Source organism: Magallana gigas, chromosome 2 (assembly GCF_963853765.1).
Source record: "Magallana gigas chromosome 2, xbMagGiga1.1, whole genome shotgun sequence".
NCBI lineage: Eukaryota > Metazoa > Mollusca > Bivalvia > Ostreida > Ostreidae > Magallana > Magallana gigas.
The window spans coordinates 34,356,559-34,374,820 of NC_088854.1; the positions used below are offsets into that span (position 1 = coordinate 34,356,559).

Here is an 18,262-nt window from a genome sequence, read left to right on the forward strand (position 1 = left end):
TACGTTTGATTTCTGATTTTTTTCAAACTTGTTGTTGAAAATAAACAATTAAATCATCATATCTTAGTAACATTAGGAGACTGCATCGCCGTTCTTTGTGCATTTCTTTACTTTCGTTAAAAACAAGTATTGTCATTCTTGGACTAACTACAATTAAGTGGAAAGAAATAAAAGAATGAACAATAAAAATGACTTTGATTAGCATACATGATACATGGATTCATGAATCAATCCTTTACCATGCAGCCTCTTTGCGAAGAACTGTATTTCTATATGGTTGTACATTAGTCAGTCTGTACTCGTATGAAGATTCAGGTCATCATATCTGTACTTTTAATACAGATGAGAAGGTTTTTATGTGTTTAATAGTATAATCTGTACTTTTATTACAGAATAGTTCATCAACATGTCCGTATTTACATTACAAATTAGTAGAGCATTAGGTTTGTTTTAGTAAAACTTCCCAAAAGTTTAGTATGTAGTCTATAATCAATCACTAGATCATCATCCTGTACTTCTGTTGTCATTTAGTTGATAATTTTATCTGAACTTTATTTTATGTAATTTCTGATCATGATGAGTGTTCTTGTATCACAGATCAGTAGATCATTATGTTTGTACTTGTATTACAGATCGGAAGATCATTATACATGTATTTGTTCTTGTATTACAGATCGGTAGATCATTATGTATGTACCTGTATTACAGATTGGTAGATCATTATGTATGTACTTGGATTATAGATCGGTAGATCATTATGTATGTACCTGTATTACAGATCGGTAGATCATTATGTATGTACTTGTATTACAGATCAGTAGATCATTATGTCTGTACTTGTATTACAGATCTGTAGATTATTATGTATGTACCTGTATTACAGATCGATAGATCATTATGTACAATGTATGTACCTGTATTACAGATTGGTAGATCATTATGTATGTACTTGTATTACAGATTGGTAGATCATTATGTATGTACTTGTATCACAGATTGGTAGATCATTATGTATGTACTTGTATCACAGATCAGTAGATTATTATGTATGTACTTGTATTACAGATTGGTAGATCATTATGTATGTACCTGTATTACAGATTGGTAGATCATTATGTATGTACTTGTATCACAGATCAGTAGATCATTATGTATGTACTTGTATTACAGATTGGTAGATCATTATGTATGTACTTGTATTACAGATCGGTAGATCATTATGTATGTACTTGTATTACAGATCAGTAGATCATTATGTGTGTACTTGTATTACAGATCGGTAGATCATTATGTATGTACCTGTATTACAGATCGATAGATCATTATGTATGTACCTGTATTACAGATTGGTAGATCATTATGTATGTACTTGTATTACAGATTGGTAGATCATTATGTATGTACTTGTATCACAGATCAGTAGATTATTATGTATGTACCTGTATCACAGATCGGTAGATCATTATGTTTGTACCTGTATTACAGATTGGTAAATTATTATCTTTGTACTTATTACTATATTTGTACAGATCGGTTTATCTTGATGTTTTGTTTGTACTTACAGATGAGTAGATAATAACGTCCATTCTTGTATCATAAAATCATTATGTCTGTCCTTGTTTTAAAGGTTGGTATATCATTCTGTCTGTACTTGTATTACAGATTAGTAGAACATTTTTTGTAAATATATCACATTCTGTCTGTATTTGTTTTGCAGACACGTATATTATTATGATTGAACATGCATTTCGTATGAGTATTTATTACCGACTGAACTTATATTATTACAAATTTGTAGATCATTATGTCTGTACACACCGCCTCCTGCGTCCTTCGAGGCACGGAGAGGATAAGTAAGTAAGTATGTCTGTACATGCATTTCTAGTGAGTATATAAATCTGGCTGAACTTGTATTACAGACTAGTAGATTATAATGTCTGATAAGTAGATACTAAATACTGACCAACTTAAATTACGGACGCGTAGTAAAATCATTAAGTCTGTTCATGGATTTCGGATGAGTAGATTACAAATATTTAAAGTCAAGGATTAACTGATCAGGTATTAGACACACAATTTTAAAGAACAAAAAAATAATGTTTACTTTTTATTATGTATACTACACACGCACACATTCACACATATATATTAAAAGGGCAATATAAAGAAAAGATTTTTATAAAAAGGATTTCATAGGATAGAAAAACACATTATGCACAACGAAATATTAAAATTTATAAGTATTATACACTGTTTGGTATCGGTTCAAAAGACAAAGTTTTAGGAGGAACATACTCAAAGTTTGGTATTGCATTTGTTTTGATGTTTCCTGAAGAAATAATTGGCTCCAAAAGAACTGCTCCATTATTAAAGTCCGGTAAGATAACAAAATCGTTTCCTATTTTGGCAACTCTTTCTGAGAATAATTTTTGTTGAGATTTTGAAATTTCCATAACTTGAGAACTTGGCGGAGTAAAAAACACAGTTGGTTTTGGTAAAGTGGCTGTGAAGTCATTTTTCAGAGTATTATCTACAGCGGCAACGGAAATCCCTGACAAAACGTTTTGCCTATCGCCCAGACCCAGCTGTGGATTATTGTTTAAAGATTGTATAGCCTGGTCAAAAGGAATATTACCAATATTTTGGACGGATATATCAGCCACAATGGTTGATTTCTGATCCTTGCCGGTTGATTCTTTGGTTGAATTAATATCATTGGTTTTCTTCAAGCTTGATAAGTACTCATCTATGATTCCACTACCCCCTGTGGTCGGAGTGGCGTCAGATGAGGTATGTAGTCCCTTGTTTTTGTTGGAGTGCAGGTCACCCCTTGTTGGGCCTTCATCGATATAATCGTTGTACTCGTCAATGATTTTAGTGATGTCGTCTGTTGAATTTAGTTCTGTTTTGTTCACTTTTTCATCGCCGGTTAAGTCCCCTTCAATAAAAGTATCTTCAGTCGTGATTGAGTAGGGAGTTGTGGTTGAAGTCATGAGGGGTGTGGAGCTTTCCGATGACGCAGTCTGGGTGGTTGTAGAAGGAGGCGTTGATGTAGTGAAGCTCTCTGATGGCGCAGTCTGGGTGGTTGTAGAAGGAGACGTTGATGTAGTGAAGCTCTCTGATGACGCAGTCTGGGTGGTTGTAGAAGCAGACGTTGATGTAGTGAAGCTCTCTGATGACGCAGACTGGGTGGTTGTAGAAGCAGGCGTTGATGTAGTGAATCTCTCCGATGACACAGTCTGGGTCACATTGTCCTCGGTTACAACTGGCTGCGTCGTTGTTTCCATTGGTGTTTCGCTGCTCTCAGTCATTTCTTCTGAAGTTCTAGTAGTTGTTGAATCCACTGTAGTACTCTCAGTTGTAACAGCAGGTTGTATAGTTGTAGATGTACGAGGCTTATCCGTCGTCATTTCCGTTGTACTCTTTGTTGGAGTTTCGGTGGTTTTGATCGGTTTTGTGTCATCAATATTTGTGCCGATGGTAGATTGAGGGGGTTTGAATGTAGTGGTTTCGAAGTCTACGGGGTAATCACCGGTATCATAATTATTAAGCATATGAAATAGATAGAATAAACCCCCTTCTTCAGAACTCCCCGAGTCCCCCAGTTCGTCCCATAACATGGCATCCATGAGAGAAGGCCCACTATTTTGTATATCCGAAGTGCCTACAGGTAATAAAAAAGCCGTCAAATCAATGTTTAAAATATTTATATTAGAGAAATAAGAATAAATTAATTTCCAATATGCAGTAAAGAAGAATTGAATATATAAAAATGAACACATGTATTCAATATAAACTGATAAAACTGTTGAATTTCGGCGTCCGATTGTAGAGAATATATCTACTTACGGCTGTGGTGTGTAGTTGATCCTGTCCGGGGATTAAACAAGTCTCCAAAAAGGCGATGGAGACCAAAACAGGCAACGTTGGTTGCAAAGAAAAGGAGTAAAGTTGCTTGAGCGATCTTCATATTTACAGAAAAAGAAACCAAATTATTTGGTTGATTATTTGAAACAATTGGTGTGGACAGTCTTAGCAGCGCTGAACAACTTACAATACAGTTGGTTGATATATGCACTTCCAAATTGTTTCCAGTCAATATATACCACTCGGCTGTATAGTATCACTTCCCCTCGAAATTCCAATTGGAAGAATTCTCCGCAAAACTGACGCAAACTGTATGTTTTTTTGTTTATTTTGCGGGGTGATTGTGGGATGTAGGAACCATGATATGGACATTATTAATACCAATGCACGTGCGGGACAAAAAAACCGCACTAGATGTCATGAGGTCACGGACCATTTGTTACGTACAAACATTGACCGACGCGTTAACTGACAGGTGAGAACACATGGGTGTCGCTGCACTTTGTCATACCATTTTTCATTGGTCAAGCATATGCAGATGTGTATCAAATGAGCAAGTTCAATTACAAGGACAGCACGAAATAAAACTGCAGGTGACGAACTTGATGAAGATTAACCAAAGTCAGAGATACATACATTTTACTGGCTTGCCAATTCTTTCATCAAACATGGCTTAATAAAGCAAAAATAACGCAATAAAGATTTTAACCTGTAAGATCCCCTTGACTGGTTTTGACATTTCACACAGATTATTTTCCAACTTTTTTTTTTTTTTTTTTTTTTTTATTGGGGTGGGATGGGGTTGATATTTTCAGTGTTATAGGTATCACCATTCATACTTTACAAAGTTTTGTACGGAATGAGGGTTGGGACTCAATGCAATAGCGTTGTTTCGCGCGCGTGGGTTTTTCTCCTTAAAATTGCGCAGTATTGACTGGACATAGCTGGTAAAGAGGAGTGGTCAAAGACCATTTCCGGTATTGTTTACGGAAGAATTTGTATATAGATTATCCTTAATTAGAACGTGTTTACTTAATAAGTAACTATGGCTAACATAAAAAAAATCGCTAAATGATGCGTCATTTGCATGTGTTAATATATATATATATATATATATATATATATATATATATATATATATATATATATATATATATATATATATATATATATATATATATAGGAGAGAGAGAATACTTTTGTTTTGGGTAAATACATTTTGATGAAGTGATTGAATGAGTTGGATATTGGGAGCTCACTGCTGTGTTACATGTATTTCTTCTTTACATTCACAATCGCTGACCTTTTGAAGAGTTCTAAGCATTGCCCCACTCCTGCATCTCAAAAAAGAGATGACATGCTGTCACTCACTTATGTCCATACATTTATCATTGGGACTAGTATCAATATGTTACTCGGAAAGTCCGCAAGACCTTGACAGTTAGTGTCTAACAATCTGTATCGCCGATCATAATCCAATACATTAGACTCATAGTCATGAGAGAATACGACATTAACACATGCGTGCACAAGTTATATAAACATTCATAATTAAAGAATAGAAATTAATAGCCGAAACCATAATATTGTATCATGAAAAACTCTATGCTATAATCATTGGTGTTTTAAATTTCTGATGGTTACTTCTCACGGGGGCTGGGTTTTCAGATAGTGCAGTTTTTGTTATAATTATTTGTTTCCAATAATGAAAGAAAATGATGAAGATCGGTAAATAGATTGTTTAAATGGTGTGTGTTCACTGGGTATTGCTTAAACGGAACGGAATGGACAATGAAAGGGTGATATAAAGTTTATAGCTTAAAAAGGTATAGATTGGACAAAAACCACCATCTTTGTACCATTTGCTGACATACGGTAGTTTTACTTACATCCTTATTTACATCCTTATTATTCTAAATGTCATTCATTTCTTTCAACATTGCATTTGCTTTAGTCGAGTACGAAACTGAAAGTGATAAAATGAACACATATGGTGATATAATGCTCAGAGTAAACTAACTATGACTTTTTAATTATTTTCCTTCTATGGTATTGCTATGGTATTTTCCTTCTATGGTTTTCCGTTCCGCGATTTGGCAACACCCGTATTTAACGTACCGTTCAAAAATGGGGTTGCGTTATGTCAAATCGTTGGACAAATTGGTAAACTTATAAATTAATAATTTAAGGTGGTATGCGACACATCCATATTGTGACGTACTTCCTATCGAAATAAACAATAAAATGAAGTATAATTATATACCAATTTTTTCCTTAAGTTGTTGACTAACGGCGTAGCGCAATAAAATGGGTTAGAGAGTAAACTCGAACATCAACAATTAAAATCAATTGCCAAAGACAAAAAGTCAAAACATGTTACATGTTATAAATAGAGTTAATGTACATTTTGATTAGTAGGGGGAGGAGGTGGTATGGGAAACCTGTCGATATTAACGTGGATAAAAGTTAATTATTATCAATATACTGAACCAAAATTCTAATTATCAACCTAGCACGCGCAGAAAAATACCCAATTCATGTTTTTACGTTTTGTCTTTTGCAATTGATTTCAATCGTTGTTGTTTTATTTTATCTGTGCTATTGATAAAAAGACACATCAGTTAAGAATTGCTGGAAATTTCACATTATTTTATTTTGTAATTTTCAAACTATTCTAATTATCAGGGTGAACACTTAGAAGTTATGTCGAGTGTTTATCCAAATAGAAAAATATCAAATAACATGAAAAAAATAGATTTAGAATTACGTATTTCTTTTTTCACATTGCGGAGATAGGAAAAATATAGAAAATAATTGAAAATTGGTCGCGTCTGACCTTAATGACACAAATTCTTTCATCATCCAACTATTCTAGCTTAGAGGAATGACCCTTGGTCAATATTCCACAAGTGTCACTTTTCCTCGTTGCAGCTGAATTGGTGCGCTGTATTGTAATAAATATAGTTTGAATTTTCATTTATAGTAGCATTTATTGGTCACGGTGTGAGGGTCAGGTTTTGACTTCGGGAAATGTGTGTAACCTACAGAAGACTGACAGGTTAACTCCGATAAATTAACATACTTTTTGACAAGAGATGTTAGGTTGACCAATATTGGAAAGTAAAGTAATTATACAAAGAATGTTGTTCTAGACGCCGCGTGTGAATCTGAGAGTTAGGACGGTTTTAGATTGCATCTTGAATTGCTAATAAAATTAACAAAAGTATCATAAAAGAATAATACCGAGAAGGACAGAGAATGATACAAAACAAATGAATTATTAATCGGTTTTCAGCTATGTACATATGCATCTACTTTTAAAAAGTATTTCACTTTTTGCAAGTAGATTTTTATGAAACATAATGATACAAAGTGCCGTACTAGTATGTGTACAAATTCTTTAAAAATATAAATTTTGGACTCCGATAACAATTATTTAAGTATACAGTGAGTCTATGATCCATAATTTTTCGTGGTCTTTAACATAAATGAGAAATATCAAAAGTTTGAGGACATAACCGACTTATACATAGTATTTACATTCGGTGAATAAATCTCCCCCTATGGTCGCATTGGAAGTCTGACCACATTCAATTGCAATTTTTAATTTCAAACTATTTAAAAAGTGTATTGAATGCGTATTTTTTGGATATCTTCAGTCCTATAACAAACCACGCAGTGTAGACAATTTACCATACCGCGCGTTTAAGTAATTCATACAAAAAACATCCAAATAAATATAAATAAAAGCATTGAATGCTTATTGTTTAAGTATCGTCGGTCCCATAACAAACCAGGGAGTGTAGATAAATTATCATACCACGCTAACGCGCGGTATTCTTTTTATCTACACGGCCTGCACCGCGCGGTGTTATAGGACCGGCGATAATTTGTAACATGGCGCTAGACACAACATAATATCTATGAGATTTGGGACGTTTAAGTTGAGGATACTATAGAATAAAACTTTCTACATTTTTGGTCATAAAGTTGAAAACTATGCTTTTGCATGATATCATTTACCTACGGTGGCTGTTTCATGGGAACGACTTTTATTTCGCGGGAACGACTTTTATTTCATGGGAACGATTTTTAATTCTTGGCCACGAACTAAAAAATTATCTTAAGCATATGTCCTATGGCAGCCACCGTATTTACAGTAAATCTAAATAGAAAAATATCTTAAAATATCATATTGTATATGCATTTGTGCAATAAAATGCGCTCAGTTTCTCTTTGTGAGTCTTGGTATACGTTGACTTAGGATAAGTCTGAACTTACCAGGAAAAAAGAACGATATAGTCATCTTAATTAAAATCAATATTCTGTTTCATTTTTCAAGCACTTCACCTGTTCCATCAGAAATTAACAGTTAATTGTGATGATGTTTGGAAGTGAAACAAAAAAATGAACTTTTTAAAACACAGTTGTACTTTCGTTAATATTGTGATCTTGAATGACCTTGCTTTTGTTTAAAATGATTGTTTGATTTGAGGTGCATAGCTTTGTTAAAACAAGGAACTGGTCAATAATATGTAACAATCTTGATACTCGAAAGAACTAAGAATCAATGTTAAAAACTCGTTTCACTATCTGCTACGTTTCCTCCGGGCTCTTGACTTGAGATGACTAAGATTAACAGAGCATTTTAAATATGAAGGTTTTACTTATTCGGGTTACTTTCTCACAATAATACTTCGATCTATCTCATTTTAAACAGTTTTCAATGCTCAATGTAAATTCATTGAAACAAAGAAAAAGTGAAGTTGATGTTTGTTGCTATAGCAATCGTGCTTCAAACGACTGGCCTGACTGTGGCGGTTATCTTTCTTGCTATGGGACAACATAAAACAATCAAACCAGTACTGCTGCATATATTGACATTTTCCCTTTCTTTTTTAATTTGTTGATCGGTTAAAATTGGCAGTTTTCTCCTTCCCTGTGATTCTTCCATCTACTACAGTAAAAAAATCGATTAAACAATAAAATAATACACCCCGTACTCGTTATCTATGTCAAAATTAATGGAACAAGGGCCAAAAAAAAAAAATACAAAAAAACCCAAAAAAATCCCAACCGTTATGCTCGCCTTTGTGAAAATTACTCAGTGATACCTAGTCTAGCAAAAAGTAAAGGAAAACTTAACAATCTACGATTCAGAAGGGATTTATTGAAATGGCAGGAATACCCTCTTGATATTATTCCTAGTCAGTTAAATAAAAAAAATCACTTGTCAATATTTTTCGGACGAACTATTGACTATTCGTCTAAGAACAGTTTATATACTGAGAATATACTACTGTTTATAACAAATAAAAAATATTTACCAAGCTTTCCAGTTTCCAGGAAAGAGCGCAATTTTTGATGTTAGTCTTAAGTAAATAGTTTGTATCAAGACCCAAGACTATGTGTGATAAGGGTTTTAAAGACTACAAAAAGAATATCTTGAGGAGGCTGGGTGATTAATAAAAATAACCACCAAATTTACCTTAATTTTTGAAGAGAAAAAAATGATTCATTAAGCTATAAACTATTATTATGTAGAGTAAATATCCATACATTTTATACAGAGCGTTTCTTCAAAAGGAGATTATTATGGTCTGTTACCACGCAGTTTGGAAAAAGTGCGTATTTTTTTCAAAGTGCGTTGGCATGATGATCTAAAAATGGTCACCACCATCCAGTCCTATTAATTTTACTTATACATTACTTATACATTACTTATACTTTACTTATACTTTACTTAAACATTACTTATACATTACTTATACATTACTGACAGCATCTTTGATTCCACATAAACATATTTTACAGATGTTTGCTGTGCTGTTCCTTGGTGGTTTAATTCTGCTAAAATGTAAAATATTTACGAATAATTTCTATGCATTTATTTTTTAATTTTTTTATTCGAAACAAATACTAAATTTATTCATATTTAAGTGATATTAGCGATGCTTTTCTTCAGCAGAATATTTTAGTAAACTTGTTGTTACATTCCATAACATTCATTGAACAACAAATACGATACACATTAAGGAGCACATCAAATACTTTTCCATGTAAAAATAAAAAATAACTGACACAATAATTCACGATGGCATATTATCTGCACACAGAGTGGAATCAAAGCATAGTACTCATGTAATCTACGTCGTCTTTATATAGTTGAAGGGCTACTTTTTTAAATTTCAATTTTATTCAAATGCCCTTTTTTAGGATTATTGTACTAATTTTTCAACCTTTCCCCGCCATTTTATCGTTCTGCAAGTAAAATGCAAAGGTCTAAAGTCTAAGGTCTAAAAAGTAGATAATTGGTGTTAAGTGACACAGACATTTTGTCTTTCAAAAAATTTTGATTTATGTAAAAATTGACATTATAAAGATTTGCCAGTTTTTAGTTTATGTCTGCACCCCAACCTATCCCTTTGCTTTAAAACATCCAAGTACTCTTTTGTTTTATTTCAATAATAAAACATATCAAATAAGACAAATATATCTTAAGATTTATTTAACATATACATGCAGTACATTGTTCGTGGAACATGATGTAAGATTATTGCGCATTAGTGATAATTTTTAAAAGAAGTCAAAAAATGAAACTCAGATTTTAAAAATAATCGCTTGTTGAGCACTACACAGTATGTGTGGATATATTTTGTCTTTATTTCACGTTTTTGATGGTGTTAATCTATGGTGTCACACACATTCAGATCTTAATATTGTATACAAAAATAACACAAAGTTCCCCGTCGATTTTCTACGTGGAGTTTTTTTTTTCAGGTTGTGCAGAGAGAAGACAACGTAATCAAAACATTATGCGTTAATGTGCTTCCTCCACACTTAGGATCGTCTCCGATTGGGGTGTCGTAAAATAGCGACTGTAGCGTCTGGTGTTCTGATGAACATTTTCTGTCCCGTCCTAGAAATATTTGATTTTCGCCATTTCACAAAGAAATGAACCATTGTATTGGTCTTTCCTTCGGGAAGAGATATAACGGCACCACCGTTATTCTTTATCTGTGAGATGATTCTCCTCATATCTCCTCTTTGATAACCGGGGCTTCCAGTTGCTCGGTTTGAACCGGACGCCGATGATTGCAAATCAATATTTGGTGCTATCTTTGAACGGGACGAAGAGGACGTGGTTAGTTCGGATGTTGATATGGATGGTAAGTTTCGTCTCCTGGAAGATTTTGTAAATCCTCCGTTCATCCAGAAATCATTCATGTCCTCAAAGTAATCAAAGTCGTCCTCCATGGAGTCACTGCTGCTGGAATCGGAGCCGCTGTCGTCCCGATCCCCATCTCTTGATTCGTCACTGGAATCTGAGGCCTGGTTAGAACTTCCACTATCGGCACTGGAATCAGAACCTCTTCCACCCCGTCTCCACCATCTACCACGTCTGCTTCCGCGGCGTCTTCCGCCTCTTCTCTCCTCACTGTCACTGTCTCCATCTCCATTTGAGTCTTCGCCAGAGTTAGAATCCCTTTGTCGTCTTGCATAGGACCCATCTCTCCATTCTTCACTGTCGCTATCCCCGTCGCCGTTTGAATCTTCTCCTGAATTGGAATCCCGTCTTTCATTGTTTCTACTTCTGGCACCGACACGATTGAATGCTGTAGATCCTTCTTCTTCACTGTCGCTATTTCCATCTCCATTCGAATCTTCACCAGAGTCTCCACTTAATCGAACAGCACCAATTTCTCGGCTTCTACTATCCTTGTCATCTCTTGTTCTCATGTTTACTCTATCATCGGTATCTCCTCTGTCTGTCGATAACAATGGATTAGGTAAACCATCATCTATTACATCTTCGACACGTTCTGCAACATTTTCAGCGACGTCTTTGACCATTTCTACACCCTTTTCGACACCTTCAGCCATATTTTCTACAACATTTGCTCCTGCCTCGGCCATGTTTTCGCCAACATTGCTTGCAGCCTCCATTAAATTTCCAGCGGCTTCTTGTGCACCTTCAACAACATTTCCGGCTACTTCTTGCGCACCCTCGATGACGTTTCCGGCTACTTCCTGCGCACCCTCAACAACGTTTCCGGCTACTTCCTGCGCACCCTCAACAATGTCTCCGGCGGCCTCTGCCGCTCTTTCTACCACTTTCACTTCATTCCCGGTTGCTATGCTTGCTGCAATCACGTTCTAAGTGAGAAAATAAACATACGATACAATATGTGTCAATTTAATTTTTTTAAAAGAGCTTGTGTCATGACCAAAAACTGTAGGAAGTCTGAGTCAAATTTTAGATTTAGAATGATAAAACTGAGTAAAAACTTATTTGTTCCTCTTTTGTGATTATTATAATGTACATATATAAAAATATAGATTTTTTGCTAACACCATATTGCAAAATATAAATGGTGGTTTGTTGGAAGCCTTTGCATATTTCTATAAATTATGGGTGAACCTCTCTTTATTCACCTCCATCATATTGCTTGAACCCGCTCCCCCGGCTGTAACTGGCATCAACTCAGGAGATGCAATGGTTGCTTCGTTCTGAAAAATATGTAATGCATTTTAATTCTATAAACAAAACAAGATGCAAACTTATTAAAATCACTGATGTTAGTTAAATTTTTTTAATTTCGTCAATCACTTACACTAAGTTGCAAAAGACATATAAAAGTTAAATCATAGTACACGTCACATGTAACATGTCAATATTATGTAGTACAAAACACAAGTATACATTACATCATAATACACATCACAAAATAATTTAGAACGTAGCGTGGACAACCAGAGGATATAACGAAGGTGGGGTTGGCTATCTGGGTTAATAACACACTTCACCAAATTATTCCATGCTGAACAAAGACGAGGGAGTGACATTCAGTCCAGTCCAGTTGTGCGTTCTTCAAATGAAACTAAAGTGGCCTCCGAGATGAGGAATCTAAGTGGTCTCTATGCTAGCAGTTGTGTATTGTGGTGAGGTTATCAATCCGAATATTGAAACAAACCCAAAATGCCCTTCTGCCTTGTGTAACCAAGCCATTACAGTGAAAGTCTCACCGATAATTGAGAAGAACTCACAGATTTGGTCATTGAAGATGCTATAAATGTAGGGGGTGGTAACTGGGACCTTGCTTGGGAAGAAAAAGCTGTGCTTCTGTCGCTAGTAGTCCTCCGATTTGTTGATCTGTTTGATATCAGATCGACAGAAGATGAAGCTGGAAGGCGTTCTTTCACTGTAATGACCGTAAAATCTGATGCTTGTGAACTAGGCAGTCTCCGCTTTTTGGTAAAAGAACCAGATGAAGACGAAAACTCTGATGTAGATATTTTCGTGGAAGTTGGTATTTGGATTCCGGTTTGTATCGAAGGCAAGAACTCTCTTTGTTGACCGGATGGAGTCGCTATTCCGGTGTCCATTCTGAACGATGCTTCGTCTCCTACAGTAGATTTCCGGAGTTGGGATCTGTCATCTGTAAATACGTCTCTATGAAAACTGGAAGATTTCGTGGAAACTGAGCGTGAGGCGGGGCCTGAATTGGTTGTCTTGGTTACCGTTGACGTCGACATGTGTTTCACTGGTCCCGAATCTGATCTAGTTGCGAATTTACTTGATGATGAGAAAAGTGGAATGGTGTCTGACATGCTACTGGTTTTGACAACTCTTCTGGTAGTCTTTTGAGGCTGTGATTGTACAGAGGAAGTTCGAGTTGTGATCGTCTTGGACGAAATTGCTGGACTGGTCCTAGAGGTAACAACCCGTCGAGTACTTAGGGACAGTGGCGGCACGGACTCGGATTTTCTAATTTCTATGTCTTGTTGAGAAGCAGAAACCCGAGGAAAGAATTCTGACTTGCGGGCGTTCAGTCTATCTTTTGCGTTAAGGAAGTTGTTTTGAGATTCAATATTTTCTTTTCCATCTAACGTTGTTTTAAAAGTGGACGTCTTTGCGTCGTCACGGGAGTATGTTTTCTGAACTACTGTCCTGGTGTAGGTTCTATCTTTGTTGGTAACAGTGGATGATTTGGTGAGCTCGGGGATCTCATTCAGCCTGTCTAGTGACAGAGCGTTGTTCAGAGCATCAGTTCGGTCGATTACATCCTTGAATTTTTTAAATATTTGTTAGACAAGATTTTCTCCTGATAAGTGTATATTTTTTAATATTTATTTTCGAAATGAGTTCAGTAGCTACAAAATGTATTCGAGTATAAACTGGGTTTATGTTAAATAAACTGCAGTTATTTATTTTAAAAAAAGCGTTAACTACTCAGTTTAAATCAATTCTTTATCATCATTCAGTCGAAGGTTCCTCACAAATTAAAATTAAATGTACGAAATTCAGGCACGTAGCGCCTTTTCCGCAGTGGAATGGTCAGACCTTTCCCCTAGATATGTTGACAAGCAAAAATGCCCATTAATTCCTTATTCCACATAATCTTAATATGTGTTTACACTATCTACCAAATTTCAAGATCATATCTATATAATACTGTCTCAAAACGTGGATGGGAGTTTGTCTTATGTTTTCAAATGTGAATATAACAAATATTAGAACAGTTGTTGTCGAAAATTGGAGGTGAGGTAAAGATTACCTTCATCTTGTACTTGTTTCCTGGCATGTCGGGCTTCCATATTGTCATGCAGGATACCGACTCCACCAACAGACAAACACCTAAAACTATACAGTACATTGTGCTTCCACCTGGAAAAAAACATAAATTTGGAAATTATGATAGCATGCAAATATAACGAACTTTACGTGTGACTATATGTGTGATTTTAATGGAATTTACTTTTAAAGATATCTCTTTAGTTTAGTTTAGGCTCGAGGAGAATATCTTACATTAGAATACACTTTGCTTTGATGTTTCGTGTGATATGGATGAAACTTTAGAATAATCCATTAAGTCATTTGGGAGTTTGCGTTTACTTGTAGAAATTGCAATTAAATTGTACATATGTGTTTAAAAAACTTCTTTAAAAACAAAGAAATATAATAATAATATGAATGTTGATAACCTTGATTATTATTGACTAAGTATTCATGAATCATCGCGTGTTAAAATGCCCGTGTTTTACGTTAACTTGGTTTTCCTCTGTATACGTAAATGACGTGTGGTGTATGTGTTAATATACTTCTCTCGATTGTATTGTTACTTATACTTTCATCACTGTGTATAACTTTGTCTACAACTAAACTCTTTTTATGTCTCTTCATGGGCCCTTAAAAGGAAAATAAGTATGTTTTGCTCTTACATTAATTCACAATATATTTTTATTTGGAATTGTTGATATATACATTTGTAACTAAAAGTTGTGAACTTCAGGTGGGTGATTTTAGCGGCGCACTGAATATAACAGAAGACGGCGGTCATTGAGTGTCTGGCGACTCTTTGCTGACCATATGAAGCAGACGGCGCAGGTATATCCTGACCAAAACGGGAGGCGCCGAGGAACATTAAATATGTAGACGTGCAATATAGACGGAAGCTCCATGCATAAACGCTGCTAGTGTTTCTAGGCCTACACTACCATAACACATCAATCGCTAATGGCTTCGTGATTCTGAAGACAATTAATGTCAAAGTACATACAGGTGTTTCTGCTAAACATGTATAATTAACATACTCGTATGGAGACAACAATTAATTGTTGATCTTGGGAGGGGGCTGGGTTTTTTTTATGAATAGTAGAAATGGAAGGATAATGCGAAATCGAAAACAAGTTGGTCCAGGAATAAGCGTTGTTGCTCTTTAAAATCAAACATGTGCAATGAGGTCAAAGTATTTCTAGATTGAATTTTTAAATGAAATTCCTATAATGAATTTTACTACTCTATTAGTTACTAATTTCATTGATATTAGCTAAGCAGCATTTTTCGTGAATTGGATTGTTGGGCGAGCCCATCAAAATTTATATTAATTGCACTTGTTATAAAATTTATGCGAGTATTCTTGAATTTCAAATCGATTTATTTTGAAGAAAACAAAATGTTATCCAATAATGCTAATTGTACAAGATAATCAAAAAATCTTACATGTATATTTCATAAATTCATATTGATATACTTGGTATTGGGTACTTGATTTCGATTAAAATATGAAGCTTTGTGTATTATCTATCTTTAGACTTTCTGTCTAAGCCATGACTTCATTTTATCATAGTTAAAAACAATAATTTTTAAACATATATTGATTTTAATTACAAATTTGGCTTCATGTATTGTAACCACACGAACCACTAGCAAACTTTCAAGATAGAATTTTTTTTTAGAGTAACCAAATAATTCCCGATGACAGACGGGAGATGTGGGTTTCCCTGACAGGATGTGACGTTTATACACTGTAGATTGTGACCAAAATTATAATTAGTAACATTTGTGATCAGTGCGATTTTTAACACTGTCAAATTGATAAAATTGAAGAAAAATAACAAATGAATAGGAAAATGCAGTGTTTTTTGGAAAATGATTAAAATAAAGCAAGTAAACACGCCCAGCATTACATTAGACAAGCGTTGGTGTGCTCACGGCTTCGTGTACGATTGAACTGTTAAAATGTACCGATATTTCCGCATTACCATAACAAGGCTAACCACATGGAATGATATATTTCGTCTTTGCGGAAGAATCGTGTACATCAGAATCAGTGTGACACAGAGCCGCTATATCCAGAGTAATCATGGAATTATTGTGGTATAGTTTTTACCAGTTATTTCTAACCACGTTCCACAGAATAAGTTATGTTGGTATTCTTGCTGTAAATGTAAAAAATAGCACAGGTACGACTTTATCTTAATGCTATGGAGTTCATGCGCATATCCAGAAAATTTTTTCCAGGGGGGGGGGGGGGGTCCGTAGGATAATTGTGTTTTCCAGGGGGGTCCGAGGCATATTTGCGATAATTTTACAATGTAAACTTCATAAATTTTCATTTTCCGGGGAGGGGGGGGGGTCGGGACCCCTCCGACCCCCCCCCCCCCCTCTAGATCCGCGCATGGAGTTGTGCCGGGATAAAACCACGCAACAATCAATGAAAAATTAACTCTAAGACGGAAAAGAAAAAATGATAAAAGATGTCTATTCCTTCTTTAGAATGCAAAAAGGTTAGTTTGTTAAAAAGGAAGTTCATTTTTCTGGATTGTGGTTCTCTGACATGGCATACAGACCACCAGAAAACATCGCCACAGGTAAACAGACTATTGAGTATGGTGTTAAGGGTTGTGCATGTAGTCTGCAGCAATACGAACACTTTTCTTCTGTCTGAATGATTTGCTTTTTTATGCCTTTCCATAGCTTTAAATGTATGCATATGGTAACCGCATCCCACCCCCCCCCCCCCCCAAAAAAAAAAATGAAACACCCAAAAACCATACAAATCAAACAAACAAAAAACCTCAAAAATTAAGGCTTTAACAGAGCTGTCGCTAAAAAGAATGATGAACTCCGCAGTCCACGGTAAACCTATTCTGAATCCTAGAGGTTTCTGAGAAAGACCGATGAAGTTAAGCCCCATATATATAAATATATAATTGATATTTTAATTCTATAGCGCACCTATCCAAATAAAGCATCTAAACGATTTCAAGAAACGATCTACTATAAATTATCTTTTACATCTTATTCAAATAAATTCACCCAAACATAATTATTTAAAATATTGGAATCATTACTGTAGTTTTTAAATCCATGCCTTTCCAAATTGGATTTCTCGATTTTTGTAATAAAATTGTATGCATATTATTATTTGTATTTTAGAGCGTTTCTATTTCCAGTAATATTTCGTTTATCTAAGTTAATTAATAAATAAGTTAATTAATAGATAAATCGTCTCCTTCATATATAGTGGTAAAAAGTATTACGATCTGACCTGATTTTGTACAGAACTAACGAGTATGACCATATCGCAAAACTTCCATAGTGCTTAAAGAAAGTTGATATAATTTGAAACGCCGACATAACGAAATAAAATTCTGTTTAAATAAAGAAAAATCAATACGTAGACTTTCATACCTATTGAGCCACGTTCAAGTTGTGTGAGCGTCCCCACGAGCCGGCGGCGCCTGATTTGAGCGGTTTGTTTATGGTTAGCGTTAGATGGTCAATGATTAGTTTATATACCTGCCCTATTACACCAGTACTAATTTTCTCGTGTATCTGTCATACCGTTCATACGGCCATCATAAAACCATGTTTATAGTTTTGAATACTGGACATGATGAGATCATTTGCCATCGAGAAGAATAACACGGTCGTAATTTTATGGTAATCCCAATCATTTCTAGTCATTACTTTCTATAATTGTATACTTGTGATAATGATATATCAAAACCTGCTCTGATAAAAAGAGTTAGTTTTTATTGTTGTTGTTTTTAGGTAGAGGAATTTATTTATAACATGGCATGAAATAACTAAACGACGAAATAAATG

General features: G+C 34.9%; 2 protein-coding genes across 2 annotated transcripts; both read right to left on the bottom strand.

The window, feature by feature from the left end:
• Positions 1-2,153: 2,153 nt before the first annotated feature.
• On the bottom strand, positions 2,154-4,280 carry LOC105335232 (uncharacterized). Its single transcript, XM_011439028.4, has 2 exons — positions 3,850-4,280; positions 2,154-3,664 (listed from the first exon to the last, which is right to left on the bottom strand). The coding sequence occupies exons 1-2, from the start codon at positions 3,968-3,970 to the stop codon at positions 2,244-2,246; spliced, it is 1,542 nt and encodes a 513-aa protein (XP_011437330.3). The 5' UTR covers positions 3,971-4,280; the 3' UTR covers positions 2,154-2,243.
• Positions 4,281-10,358: 6,078 nt separating this feature from the next.
• LOC105335233 (clumping factor A) lies at positions 10,359-18,003 on the bottom strand. Its single transcript, XM_066076317.1, has 4 exons — positions 17,846-18,003; positions 14,427-14,536; positions 12,304-12,378; positions 10,359-12,024 (listed from the first exon to the last, which is right to left on the bottom strand). Exons 2-4 carry the CDS (start codon positions 14,523-14,525, stop codon positions 10,708-10,710), a joined length of 1,491 nt encoding a protein of 496 aa, XP_065932389.1. The 5' UTR covers positions 14,526-14,536; positions 17,846-18,003; the 3' UTR covers positions 10,359-10,707.
• Between the last annotated feature and the right edge of the window lie 259 nt (positions 18,004-18,262).

Coding starts and splice junctions, on each gene's coding strand:
- LOC105335232 (XM_011439028.4), bottom strand. CDS start 3,970: ATGAAGATCGCTCAAGCAACTTTACTCCTTTTCTTTGCAACCAACGTT. Junction 3,665..3,849: donor ATCAACTACACACCACAGCC/GTAAGTAGATAT, acceptor TATTACCTGTAG/GCACTTCGGATATACAAAAT.
- LOC105335233 (XM_066076317.1), bottom strand. CDS start 14,525: ATGTACTGTATAGTTTTAGGTGTTTGTCTGTTGGTGGAGTCGGTATCC. Junction 12,379..14,426: donor GAAACAAGTACAAGATGAAG/GTAATCTTTACC, acceptor CATATTTTTCAG/AACGAAGCAACCATTGCATC. Junction 12,025..12,303: donor GTTCAAGCAATATGATGGAG/GTGAATAAAGAG, acceptor TTTCTCACTTAG/AACGTGATTGCAGCAAGCAT.